Source organism: Equus asinus, chromosome 7 (assembly GCF_041296235.1).
Source record: "Equus asinus isolate D_3611 breed Donkey chromosome 7, EquAss-T2T_v2, whole genome shotgun sequence".
In the NCBI taxonomy this organism is placed as follows: domain Eukaryota; kingdom Metazoa; phylum Chordata; class Mammalia; order Perissodactyla; family Equidae; genus Equus; species Equus asinus.
Window position 1 is genome coordinate 81261916 of NC_091796.1, and position 14418 is coordinate 81276333.

General features: G+C 52.6%; 1 protein-coding gene across 4 annotated transcripts in view; it reads right to left on the minus strand.

Moving 5' to 3' along the window:
* Positions 1–763: 763 nt before the first annotated feature.
* Positions 764–14418, minus strand: part of DPF3 (double PHD fingers 3) — a 252853-nt gene continuing 239198 nt past the window's right edge. For 3 of the 4 annotated variants that reach the window (XR_011504660.1, XM_014835753.3, XM_070513946.1), the window contains 2 exons: positions 12363–12444; positions 764–11825 (listed from right to left, as the gene is read on the minus strand). Coding sequence is in view for 3 of the 4 variants with exons in the window: in XM_014835753.3 (XP_014691239.1) it covers positions 11755–11825; positions 12363–12444 (153 nt within the window). In the remaining variant the exon portion in view is untranslated. The other variant, XM_070513944.1, reaches the window with a different exon arrangement.

A 14418-nucleotide genomic window follows, 5' to 3' on the forward strand; every position in this document is an offset into this window, starting at 1 on the left:
ATGAGGGGTGGGGCCTTGTCTTCTCTACTGTATCCTCAGTGCCTAGCACATAGTAGAGACTTTATTTACTTGTTTATCTTAATTTTGGTTTTGGAAGACTGACTTCCAGCTTGCAGCCTCGGAAACCCAATTCCTGCGTGGTCCGGCAGGCCTCCCCCCAGAGGCGGTCCCTTTAAGGCGGTTGCTAAGCAGGCTGTCTTCCACTTAGCCTCCTGCTCCTCATCCAGGGCGCCATCTCACTGCCTTGTATGGAAGGTGCTTTACGACCCCGGAGGAAGCAGCAGAGACTCAGCTGGCTTCTAGATGGGTCCTGAGCCTGAGGTCTCTCCCCCACCACGTTCCCCACCTGGGCTGTGAGTCGTCTCTGAATCATCAACCTCCCCTCTCCTGGAAGTTCCAGGAGGTTCTCTCCAGAATGCCTTGTGATCTTCCCAGAGGGGTCTCCTCAGATGAAGCTCCTGCTGGTGCTGCCTGCCGTGCCCATGAAAGCTGCTGGGACTGTGGCTTATGCATGACGGGATCAGAATTCCAGCACCAGGAGCAACTGAGCCCTGGGATGTGTTGCTCCTGGAATCTCCTTGCAAACACGTAAGCACCGGCGTTTCCCCGGAGAGTGACACACATGCACACACACACATGCACGCACACACGTGCAGTCCCACTGTGTACCCCAACATGAAAGGGCTCTACTCCCACAGGATCTGTACACTTGCAATTGATTTTTTAAAGATTGGAAGAGAGGAAATAACCAAAGGTTACCAAGAGTTTTAAAGCCTTTTATTTGTTTACACATTCTCTAAATTGCAGACAAAAGATTCACTACATAGGTCATCAACACTGCTAACCAACCACAGAACAAGATACTAACCACAGCAAAGAAGGGACGGGCCTGTGACTCAGTCTTTGTGAATGTGTAAGGGCTCCAGAGAGGGGCTGGGATGTCCAGGGGTCCCAAAGGTAAAGGCTGCTTGATGCCCAAGTTGCTCTTCTCGCGTCGGCTACAGGTCTGGACCTCTCTAAGGCCCCCCTCTCCCAGAACCGGCTCAGAACAGAAGCAAAGGCAGGGAGAGGGGGAGGAGTCCTGGTTCACGGGCAGCCCTTCCAGCCAGCCCTCTGAATGGAGCAGTTGACTCCACCTCTGAGCTAGTCCTGTCGGTGAGTCTCTGTTCAGAAGTGGGTGTTTCCAACCTGGAGATCCTCCTGGAGACTTTCACAGTACAGCAGCTCTCTGGAAAGTCACAGAACCTACGTATCCTCCTAGGACAGTGGGAGATGTGGCACAACCCTATCTCCAATACTAAAACACTGAGAGATCTCGATACATCCCTCAGACGGGGCAGAAACATCACAGCACTTCTCACATTGGGAGCCACAAAAGAGCGGGGACTTGACACACAGGAGAAAGGAGCATCCCCAGAAGACAGGAGCAGAGTGGTGCACACACACCTACAGACTGAAGCTACAATCACGTCACACCTGAAAGAGAGCTAGAGGGGTGGAGGACGGGGCATTTGTCTGTCTGGTGCTGTGGCGGCTTTACAGAGGAGCCCATGGAGATCTCTTCTTCAGACCATTACACACAACTTTCCAAGTCTGCAACCCTTCTCTCTAACTTCATGAAAACCGTGTCTGCCTCCGTCCTGGACACCATCTGAAGGACCCGAGCAGCTCAAGGCAAAAACTCTAACTTGTCCAGTGAGGATAGGTAATGTGGCATTGGAACCCAAGGTTCAGTGGGAAGGGAGTTCAAGGGAGCATAAAAGGAAGAGCCTCTTTAGCAGGCATTTCTGGTGCTGGAGGTCAACTCTCTGGGCCATTCTTTTATGACTAAGAGTTTCAGAAAGAGTTGGGGGGCGAGAGTAAAAGAGACAAGAAACCATTTTGGAATGATGGGGATATGTGTTGAAATGGCTTCCCTCTCTGGTGCCCACACGTGGATGAAGTGACCCTCGTTTGTATCATATCTACAGGCCTAGGGATATAAACGGAGACACAGCAATCAGAGATCACTGGAACATGTCCAGGGGTCCCCTTTCCAACCTCAGCCCAAAGCAATCTGGGGGCAATAAATTCCTGAGCCTGTGAGGTGTGCAGGTTCTGTTCACCAGCTGGGGCAGGGCAGTGAGGATGAAACAAGCCCCTTCCCAGACTCCTTGCCCTCTCTGACTCAACCAAAGGGCTCCCACGTCCTTCTCAGAGCCTGCGCGGGCCAGAGCTTCCTCATGCGGCACCGGGGTAGGCATCTCCTCCTAAGGGACCTCTTCATCCTTTCTACCTCATGGGTCAAAGTCCACCCGGAGGAACCCCAGGGCTCCCTTGTGGCAGCAGCCCTCACCAAAGCCACCAGAAGCAGCTTCTCCCCGGGGGGAAACACAGTGGGGCTTAAGTAAGTAGAAGAAGAAAGCCAATTTCTTCTGGCTTCTTGGCGGAGAGGCTCCATTTCGTGGCTCTCAAAGGGGAATGTTATTGAAACTGGGCTTTAAAATCGTCCTCAGTCTAAACACATTTGGAAAGAGAGAAGCAGACCTGGTTGAGGGCTAGTGCTGGCTCTTGCACTGATGGACGGTTTGACGTGGACAGGCCAGTCTCTCCTCTAGGTCTCCATTTCCTAACTGGTCCAGTGGGTCAGCGTCAGGCTGGGAAGGAGTCTGAGCAGACTGTATTCTCAGCTTGAGAGTGTATTCGAGTGGAGGTGGGGGAAGAGACCTGCTCCGAGCTCAGCCCACTGAGCCAGCAGAGTCCATCTCTCATGGAGCCTGGGCGACCAGTGGGCTCATGGTCCAAGGCCAGTTACCTGTCAGTCTGGCCTGGATGGGACCCAACTCAGATGGCCTTCTCCTCTCTCCTCCTGCCAGCACAAGAGACAGGGTGAAGCTGGGTCATTCCAAGGAGGCTTGGTTTGAAAGAACCTTGCCCACAGGCTTTCAAACGGATGGGTGGATCAAGCCCCAGAAAGCATTTCAAGTTCTCAAGCACTTTAAAACCAGACTCACAGCCAAGCATCATGAAACCTTTGTGTCTCTGACTCTCTCCACAGAAATCACCAAAAGTCCACCTGCTGGGAGCCATGTGCTGTCCAGGGACCCCAAAGAGCCTTCCCCGATCCTCCGCCACAGAGAAGTCAAAGGCTGCTTTAGGTCAACTCTAAGCTGACACTGACATATGGGCAGATACACGCATCCCCCAAGCCCAGGCATTTAGCTTGGAAGCAAGTTTGGTGCGGCTTCTTCAGGGAATAGCGTAGAAGCTGAAATCTGGCTGTGACATGCAGAGACAAGGGGAGATGGAACAAACGGTTCGTTCCTGACGCTGTCAATACAGACAACGGGGAGTCTAGTGAAGCATGAAGCCAGGAGCTGACGAGCACCAGGCAAAAGGTAGGCATAGGAAGTTTACTAGCAACACCTCTGATGTTGGGCCTCCTCCCACACATCCCTGCTGTGCCAGAAACACCCCTTGCAGCTGAGACAGCCAGGGGGGTGGTCTCCATGGGAGTCCACCCAGTCCTGAATAAGGCCCCCGTCCCATCTCTCCCTGTCTCTACTTTCTCTGGCGGGGACTCGACAGACCATGGGGTGGGTCACTTTCCGCTTCTGATGAGGCCCTGACAACCGCACCTGCCTGCTGCCGCCCCTCGAGTCCGAAGGGAGCATCTGGAGGCAAAGGCTCAGAGTCCCTTCAGCTGGTGACACACTCATCCCAGGTGCCTTCATCATCTTACTAACATTCATGTTAAGGATATTCATCTCCCACCGGCAGCTAGTGCTTGGGAAGACATCAAAGTAAGCAGACTGAGATCAGCCGTATTCTTCTCCCAAACCCCAGAGGGAGGAAATAACTCGATGCTTTCGCCTGCTCTTCTTCTACTGAGGAACATGCATCCCAAACAGAGAGACCCGGAGGCATATCCAGGCATACCTCGTTCATTGCACTTCGCTCTGCTGTGCTGTGCAGATATTGCCCTTTTCACAGGACCCTCCACCAGCAAAAAGATTACGGCTCGCTGAAGGCTCAGTGGATGGTTACCATGTTTTAGCAATAAAGTACTTTTTAATTAAGGTATATACACTTTTATTAGTCATAATGCTATCGCACACTTAATAGACTACAGGATAGTGTAAACATAACTTTTATATGCACTGGGAAACAAAAAATTCGCATGACTCGCTTTATTGCGACATTCGCTCTATGGCGGTGGTCTGGAACTGACCCTGCAGAATCTCCGAGGTATGCCTGTACACCTTCTCTGATGGCATGCCACCGCACATATGATCAGGATGCCTTGAGAGAATGTCATTTTAGGGCTGAAAACAACTTGAAGTTTGGGCCGGGATGTAGTTTATTTCTCCAGCCCCTGTAGGATCTAGCACATTGTCCTGCGCATAGTCAGTGCCCTGCCAAGTGTTTTAGCCAGCACCAGCCTGCCCAGCAATCTCTCATGACAGGTAAGAAATGTGTTCATTTTCCTTTGGAGGAAAAATGCACAGAGTGGGCAAACATGGCAGATGAGTGGTGGGCAGCGAGGATGGACACCCCTCCCTTTCCCAGCCAGAGGCACAAATACTCCCTAAGCATCTGACCATTTATTGCCAAAGCGTGACTTCTCTGCTTGCCCAAATGCCATGTGGACCAGATGCGTCAGTGAGCCAGGACTCTGCCTCCCTACCCGCCTCTCTCCAGCCACCTGCTCCCACCTCCTCTGCTCTGAGATAATCATTCTGTATTTTCATGCACTCGCTCACATATTATCAGCAGTACCTAATTTAGGCCTCTTCAACTACGTGGTGAAAAGTACACGGGCTTTATTTTCTTTTTCTTTTGTGCCATTGTTTCTTCCCAGCTCCACCCCACCCTTCAGCATCAAGCATGGCGGGAGGGAAGGGAGCAGAAGGTGCAGGAAGGGAGAAGGCAGGACAAGCAAGAGGAAAATGAGGTCTAGGGCGGAGAGCACACCCTGAAGGGCAAAGTCAACAAAAACCCCAATTCACCCATAAAACCTTTACATACTTTTTGTCCCAAGTCCCCTACTGTGGCCAACCGTCTTCCCCAGAGAAGCAGAGGTGAGTGAAGGGGAGAGAGGACAATCCTTGCAGCCAATGGCTTTCCAAGCACCAGGCTCCCTACCAACCACATGTGGTTACGCAGGGACCGGGAGCTGGGGCAGCGGGCCTGGAGGACCTCGGCCAGAGAAGCTCCTGGTTACAGGCAGGTTCTCCTTCTCATCCTGGAGCAACACATATGGTTCTCTTGAGTTCATTAAGCGAGAAGCGTGTGTGTATGCGTGTGTCCATCCCTGTTCTCTTCATCAATATGAATAACATTGACAGACATAATAGCGATGCAGAGAGGCAAGACAATGGGATGCAGTGAACGTGAATACAACCTGGAGAGGTTGCTGAGGGAAAACAGAGGTCCCAGGGGCCCCCGGGCCTCCCCCATTTCCTACAGGGACTGCTTACCCGCCCTCCTTCCCCACCAAAGCCGTGTTTATTTGCCAGACAGGGTTGGTGCTGTCCTGAATGGCCACTTTGCTTGCTGCCTGGGCTAGAGGTCATTATTAGTAATTATATCTCTGTCGAGGGGGTTCTGGCTGCCTGCCAGTCCTAGTTCCTGCCTTCCTCTGGCCTGCCCTGGGAAATGTCACCATCAGCACAAATACTTCCTTCTCTTGGCGGGGCCAAAGAGAGGGAAACCCTGGAATGACCCTCGTTCAAGGCACTGGAGCAAAGAAAGGAAGGGAGTTGGGAACAAAGAGACTGTGACCAAGGGGCATTCCTGTGCCCTCTGACCCTTCACTGCCTCATGGGACCCTGGGGAGTTACCCCAGATCTCAGGTACCTGAGGGGACACAGCTAGAGCTTACTCAGAGTTCAGAGAGCGCCTTCCCTGGGACTCCACCCACTTCCAAATCTTTCTCCTCACACGGGGTGTCCCTGCTCCTTCTGGGAAACCAACTGGATGAGGAACAAGCAAGGCCCAGACCCCACCCCCTCAGAGTTTCCTGAGGTGCTTCTCTTCCCGCAGCCTGGGCTGAGCACGCAGAGGGTGCCATGCAGCCAACCCTTCCTGGGAGCAGCTGCTGAGATGCTCAAAGGAAGTTCCCGCTCCCTGTGCCTGGGGTTCTGTCCGTCCTCCCACAGTCAGGGCCCCGAGCACAGATGTCTTCCTCTCCTCCCTCTCAGAACAATTCCCTCAGCTGTCCCCTGAGAGAGGGTCTCCAGCCTTCCTAGAAAGGGATCCAGCTTCCCAGGGTGAAAGACCCTCCTCCAGCCGCCCCAAAGGCCCTGAACTAACCCATCTGTTCTGCTGCTTCTACACCCATGGTTGGTGGTCGTGGCCCCCGGCGGAGAACCATAAACAGACTCCCCCCAACCCGCCGCCCGCACAAGCACGGGAATGTTCAGAATGGAGAAGGGAGCCCCAACCCACAGACAACCGCAGAGCGCGCCTCTGACCACCAATCAATTAGACCCGAGGACACTGGGAGGGCCGTGGGCTTGGGTGGGAAGACTTGCAGGCCTGAGGCAAACTAAGGTATCTGTTGCTTCCCACCACCATCCCCATTCCTCACCTGGTATCCAGATGAAATCGGGCTGATCTGGAAACCAAAAACATCTTTTGGGGGTGGGAGTAAGAGTCCAAAATGGGAAACACACAAGCGGGGGAGGAGGAACCCTATCTACTCTGACAGGTGGGGAGGCAGGACAGCCAGGCTCCCCACTCTCTTCATGTCCCAGCTGCTGGCATCCTGGGCTTGGGGACCCGGGGAGCTCCCGGGCCTGACCTCTCTGGTAGCAGTGCCTGGAACTCCGCCACTCCCCAAGGCTGCAGGCCATGATCTCGTCCATATTTTGCTGCCACCTCCTTCCCCACCAACTCCCTCCCTCCATCCAGACCAGGAGGGACCTCGGCAGCTTATCTCAGAAAGTGGAAGGACACATTTCCCGTGGGAGTGGGAATATCCACAGGGATCCAGCTGGGACACCCACTGTCCCTCCCACCTCCAGCTGGGTTGGGGGCATGGCTCAATTTGCCCTTGGAAGCCCCCCAACCAACAGGGAGCTGGAGGCCAGGGGGCCTCAAGAAAGAAGGACTTAGCTTGGTGTCCAGCACTGGGCAAAGGCTTGGCCTTTTTTCTCAAGAATCTCAGGCCTGAGAAAAAACTGAGTTATAATAATTCTTCCTTGCCCTTCCTGCCCTCTGGTTATTTAGCGCCAGGAGTTCTTCCTAAGTGGAAACTGGGTTTCTGGCCCCCTCTTCAAACACCCTCCTCTCCCTTCTCTTCATTTCATTTTGCCTAACTTCGACCCTCCCCACCTCCTTCCGCCCTTCCTCTCCAGGGATGTGGACCACTACGGTGACACCCATGCACAGTTCTGTGGCACAGCAGGGCGTCTTCATTGGCAATGTGAGTGTGGCTCGGGCCCAGGGACCATCATTTCCCTTGGGTTGTGACATACGGACAGACAGACAGACAGATGCTCTGAGGAGGGGCCTGCAGTGGGCAGCAGGGGAGAGCCTGGGGGTCAGGGAACGGGAGAAGAAAGGGAGGCTGCTGTCCCGGCACTGGCAGACCAGGCTGCGAACCGGCCTGGGGAGCAGGCAAGGGGGTCCTCAGGGCTCCCCCCCACCCATTACAGACTCAAAGAGGAAACTAGGGGCCCCTCTTCTCTGAGTCCCGAAGCCTGAGGTTGCCAGTCCTCTGTCTTCAACAGCACAGACGAGCACAGGTCAGTCTCTTAAGCCTGCCTGCCTAGGCAAAGCCACAATAATCATCTCATTTTTCTTCCTTAACATATCTAAACTTTTTAAATGGGAGGGCCAAAAGGAATCATGCTGTGTTCAAAGCACAAAGACTAAAACGCACCATGAGTGTAACTCTCCAGGGTACCGTGAAACCAACCCTGTGAAGCACAAACCCTCCCCAACCCTGAAAGCTGCCGTCTTCCCCAGCTCTGAAGGGGTCTGGCCTCCCTCCCTCCCACCCACCATCTCAGCCAGACTGAGCCGAGCCTGGGGAAGCAGCGGCTCCCTGAGGCCTGCCTGGGCTTCCGGCCTGGCCCTGGGGCAATGACAGGGCCAGGGGAGCGTGGGGACCTGCTGGCTCCTGCCTTAGGTGCTGGGAGTCAGCAGGTGGGAGGGATGGGGTGGGGGGGGGTGTTTGAGAAGGAAAGCCAGAATGCAAATCTGCCAGCAGGGGCTTAGTCTCTAGTTCCTCACGTTGCCTGCACTGGATTTGCTGCAGGCCTCAAAAGCAGTGTTACAAAAATACCTACAGGAAACAGAGGGTTTCAACTTCCGGCTTGCATCCTGCAGCCTCACCTCCTCTCTGGTCAGGTGGAGCCACAACATCGCAGTGAAGCGGAGGAAAGGCACCCCGGCTGTTCCAGGGATTCGAGCTGGGAGGCAACAGCATCGTAACCTCCACTTGGTGGGCTCCATACACGATGACAAGAGCTCCCACGGTGTGGGGGCCTTCCTGCAGGCCCCACACCCGGATCTTTGCCAGCGTTACCTCCAATCCCTGCAACAACCTGCTGGAGAGGCCAGAGCTCCCCACCTCACAGATGTGGAAAATGAGGCTCAGAGAGGTTCAGTCATTTGCCCAAAGTCAACCAGCTAGAAAGCAGGGGAGCTGGGCTTTAAAGCAAAGTTTTTAAGTGATCGCTCACTGAGCTGAATTATAGCCCTCTCCAGAAGTTAGCTCCGCACTGGGGGCCGCACGGATCTTGTAGAACGGAGTGTCTCTAGTGTCTTCATTCTGAAGTCCCCAGTGCCGGGGAAACCCCTCACCTCCCACCACAGACCCATGCACAGTCACGGTTTCCTTGTCACAGCCTTGGCCTAGTGGCCCTCACCGTGGTTAGGCAGCCTGGCCTGTAAAACATAAACCCTCTTTGATCAAAATGGAACTTCCAAGAAGGCGTGTAAACTTGGCTAACTCACACAAGAAAGGGGGCAGAGAAATCACTTGGTGTCCTTCCCTGACAAGCCCGCTCTCCAGTGGTTATGTATATGACACTATGCTTTTGAAGACTCCCAATGTGGCTGTGGAACGGGCAGGATAAGTATTCTTATCTCCATTTCACAGGTGGGCAAACTGAGACTCAGAGATGTTAAGTGACTTGCCCAAGGTCACACAGCTACTCGGTGGCAGAGACAAAACTAAAACCCTGATCATCTGTGTGCACCCTATGGTTCTGGCTCATTCTCTGGGGCTCAAAGAAAGACCAACCGAAGTTTACCAACACCTTCCGCTTTTCAGTGCAGAAGGTGATAAATGTGACTATGACTTTTGGATGGCACTTTTGAAGTACATCCCACAAGCTGGCTTTGCTATCCCTATTTTCTAGATGGGAAAAATGAGGTCTCCAAAGAGGAAGGCTTTGGGCCCACGCTACAGGGAGGGAAACTGGGAAAAGAACTCTGTGCCTTCCTGGAGTCCAGCCCAGAGCCCAGGCTGGCCCGCCACTATGGGCAGGTTCCAGCGCCCTCCCTGCTCTGCGAGCCCCACTCTCCCCCCACAGCCCCTGGGGCAGCAGGTGTGGCTGGAGACAGAGCAGGCCCACGACCTGCGGCTGAGATGGGAACGGATGTGCACACGCCGCACAGAGGGCCTGTCTAGTGTAGGGCCACAGTGTCTCATTTCGGTTTGCTTTTTCAACTTTTAAGCCATTTGTGGCATTTGAGAACATTATGGTAACTTCTTTTCTGAAATTAAATCAAAGCGATTTTCAAACCCAAGAATTGGCCTTTGAGGACACCCCACTTTGGGTTCTGGGGGAGGACAGAGAGCCAGAGCCATCAGGAGAGGAAGTCCGCCCCTCTGGTGTGACCCTCCCGGCCAAATGGACGGTGTGATGACACAGCAACTTCCCAAACCCTCCCTGGGCCTCCAGGATCCACTGCTGGTTCACCACTCAGCAGTGGGAAGGAACTATCTTATGAGGAAGATGAAAATCCCATCTGGACAGAGCCCTTGAAGTGAGAGCATTATGTAAGCACGTCACTCACTCCGAGGCCAAAGGCCCCTGCAGGAGCATGACCCCATCTCTTGCCACAGGTCACTCTGCAAAGGACCGGGGGAGACCAACACGGCTGGTGCCACACCGGGCTGCCCTGGGTCTGCTGGCCAAGAGCAATTAGCCAGGAAGGAAGGCTCTTGCCAAGTCAGAGAGCCAACACTGCAGCCGGGCAGACACAGCCCACCTAGCCCGAGTCCCCGAGCCTCCAGGGGCTTATTCAGGAGCTGAGGGCTAAAAATAACCTCGGCCTTTGTTGTAAGCAGCCGGACCACAGAGATGGAGCTGATTTCAGGGAAGCCGAGCATGCGCGAGGGTCCCGCTCCCCGAGACCTGCCCTTTGGGCAAATGATTTTTCCAGAAACGTGTCAGTTATTGTGTGCTGCTGCTGTTGCCACTGCTGCAGAGATTCAAAGGCAGCCCAGTCCGCTCCAGCTCGCGGGGCTGACTTCCAACACAGACTTCTGGGAATCTGAGCCTCCCCACCTCTTTCTTCTTGAAACATTTTTTCAAAACAAGAGTCTTGCGCATGCTGGGGAGCTTAGGAAAGGAGAGTAGCCCTCCAGCTGAGGGTTCTGCATCACGGCCATGCCAATCATAAATAATCACATCGCCCCAATTATTTATTTAGGGAACAGTCACCTCTCCCCCATCCTAAAATTTCCAGAGTCAGGTCACAGTTGGCAATGGCAAACATACACTATATGGAAGGAAGAAATTTCGGGGACAAGGAATTCATAGCATCACATCAATAGTGAAGGGCTTCTCGAAGCTGCAGTCTTGTGAACCAACATTCAGTTTCTTGACTGGGCAGCCTTCACTCACCTCCCTGGCTCTCGAGTCCCACCAGGGAGTGCTCCAGACCCAGGCTGGTTGGAAGGCAGAGTGTTAGCATCTTCTTCTGCCATAGGCTTCGGATGCCCCACTTCACGGATGCCCCAGATCCAAAGGTCAAGGAACCACACAGCCTGTTTCCTTGCAAGGCCACTCCGGATGGATAACAAATACTGACCAGCTATGGCGGGGCTTCAGAATTATCTTTGTCATGTTTCCTCCCACCCCTCAGTGCCTCCACTTCCCTTCCCAGCCCCATCAAGGGACCACCCTGGCTGTGGACACCTCTGGATATCTGCTGGGGGATCCAGAAAGCGGCTCTTCCTCTTCACAGAGACCAAGGAACAGGGAGGGATTTCAGGGCTCCGTCATCAAGATGGCTTCCAGGTTGTGAGTCTAGAAGTTTCCAGGGAGGCTTGTAATAAACAACAACTTCTCCACAGCCCTTTGTTCCTCTGCTGAGTTCAGGAAGAAGAGCCTAAGCTGGGGGCAGGGAGGCTGTGCGAAGATTTCTTGGGACACAATAGATAGAAAACACCAAACTACACATGAATGACGGATGTGTGGTCACAAAATGGCTTCCCTTAAAATGGGAAGCAGTGAGAGAGCCACAGTGCTATTGTGAGAGGGGTTCCACAGGGCTGGGGCTCAGGTTGTTCTTCAAAAGTTCAAGATCCTTCTGGTAGAAACAAGAAAGGGCTGGCTGAAGTACCGAACCTGTGTGGGCGAGGTAAGTAGATACCTCACCCTCTTGGTTTCACATGTCCATGCCCTCCATCATTGCTGATTTTCCCTACAGTTGGTCTGTTTGGAAATATGGGAGTAGGGGCTCGATCTGGTTTGAACTGGGCTCTGATTCAGCCTCTCCAGCAGCAAGTCACATCTGTGACCTGGGACCCTAGGCTTGGCAGCCAAAGGCCGAGGCCTTTTCTTTGAGCAGTTCCCAGCATAAGTGGCAGCTCCAGCTTCCTACAAGAAAGAACACGGCATTACTAGCAGCCACTGTCCCAACCCTCAAGCCCCATCCCTTGGCCCTAACTTCTTGTAAGCCCTGTTTTCTTTCGACATTCACAATTCAGAGATGGAGTCTTGGTCCTGACAATGCGCTGGAGGCTGTAGCTCCACAGAAAGTACGCACTGCTCGGGAACCGGAAGTGCTCAGAGACAATCTGCTGAATTGTTGTGAAGACCCTCGCTCCTCGATTGTGCCTCTTCACCAGCATCACCGGGCCTGGGTCAGGTGCCCTGCCAGTTCAGACTTCGCCACCATCCCAGCCATAAGTCTGGGAAACATCTCCTTGGCCATCAAGTTGAAATTTCAGTTGGTTGAGCTGTGCCTCACTTTCCTCATCTGTAAAATGGTGGCGGCCATACCTACCTCGTGAGGTTGTGATGATTCAATGAGACAAGACACGTAAAGCCCTTGGCACGAGGCCTGCACCCCGGTGAGGGCTCAGTAAGTGGTGGCAGTAGCTTTGTTGCTACTGTCGACCTCATCACTATTACCTTCTGGGGGCTCAGCCACCGGCGGATTTAAACAGTACATGTGATAGCCACGGTCACAGTCATCACAGAAGAGTAGTTGGTCCTGGTGGAATACAGAGTGGGTGGAGAGGAGAGAGACAGATTGAATTATTTAGGGCCAACATCTGGCCCCACCTACTCCTCCAGCCTTGTTTCTACAGATCATCCTCCCTGGACGTCCCTTTCCAGGACCCACTTGGAGTCCTCACTGTCCCCCGGATGTGCCTTGTGCTTTGCCCACACCTGGAAATTCCCCCTCTGCCTCCCCAGCTGTGCAAATCTTGCCCCCACTTTAGGGTTCTACTCAAATCATTCCTCCTCCAAGAAGCCTTCCTTGACTATCACCTCACATCCAAGTCTAAAGGGATTTCTTGTTCTTCTGAACTCCTGTAGCCAATTACTCTGCTTCCACAGGGGCAGAAAACTCATTTTATGCATGTCTGTAGTCCCCATGATTGCTTCATGCATAGAAAGTACTATATTTGAATGTTTGAAAATTTTAATTGAATTCTTCTGAAACTCACTCTTTCCTCCTGTGAAATAGGCAACAACTATATTGATAGTAACATCTATGACACTTCAGGAACTTCTTAGGGTCTCATCACGTGAACGTAGACAAATGCAAGCTACGTGATGCTGCCTTTTGGTTCCCAAAAGCCTCCTCAGGGGCTGGAGGCTGGAGCCCCGGTGAGAACCGGACCCTCCAGTGTGTAGTTAACTCTGAAGGACACAGCGTGCACCTCCGCTCCTGCGGTTCCCTCTGCCTGGAGGCTCTCCCAGTCCCTGGCCGCTTGTCTTCTGGAACACTCCCTACAAGTCTTCAAAGGCTTCTCTTCTACAAAGACTTCACTAATCGACCTCAAATGGAAGTTCTCTCTCCCCTCTTGCATCCCCCTAGTACTTTCCCTTTCTTAAAACATTTAATTGCATTTTCCTTGATGCTACAAAGGCTGGCACATGGTAGACGTCTACACACATTTGTTTTCTTGGAGATTTCATTTAGGACATTCATCTTTTGTCCACTCCTTTATGGACTGTAAGGCCCTTGGGGCAGAACCTTGTCTTAGTCATCTCTGCATCTCCTTCAGAACTTCCTTGCACATAGTAGTTACTCAATAAACATTTGTGATCTGGTCCCCATTCTCCAGATTCAGCCATTCAGTGATCTTTGGACCTGCTTGGATGGCTTATAAGATGTTTGCATAATTAAGTTTTATAGCAAACCTCACCTTGGCTCCCACCAGTGCAGAGATCCTGGAAAAAAGTAGATATAGAAGTTCGAAACCCCAGTGAGCAAGCAATAAGGCAGGAGAGATCAGGAAAGACCTTTTCATATCAGGCTAAGACCTTTCAATGGGGCAGTGGGAAGCTCTCAAAGAGTTAGCAACAAGAGGAGTAACATGGCCAGACTCACCATTTAGAAAGATCTCACTAGCTGCTGTATAAGAATAGATACCCAGTGGAGAGAGGTCGGTTCTAGAGGCTGGAAGAATACTTAGGAAGCTACTATAGTCATCCAGGGGAGAGATGTTGGTGGCCTGCACTAGGGTTGTTGCATGGGGGAAGGAAAAGCATCTGGCTCCCCTTTCAGAGCCATTGATTAGATGTGAAGAGTGATACGGAAGAAATCAAGGATGTCTCCTGGGTTGTGGCTTGGTCGGCAAGCCAAATGATGCAGCTACCCATTGAGACATGCGAAGAGGAGCAGATCCATGGGAGGAAGAAGGCAACCTCAGCCATGGACATGTTCTGTATATCTACAGCTCACCTGGTGGGAATCCCCTGAAAGCAGCTGGAGATCAGAAGACAGGCCTGGTCATGAGATATGAACTTGGAAGTCATTAGTGATTAAATGGCAATGGAGGTCCTAGGAGAGGAAGACCAAAGTGTGTGAGAATAGACGTCCCTGAATTTGTGCTCATGGAGGGGTGGATGAAATTCTTGAAATTATATGCATAACTTTGTGTGTAGGTACAAATGTACTTTTTTTTTTTTGAGGGAAGAGTAAATCCATGGCTTTTATTGAATTTTCTGAAAA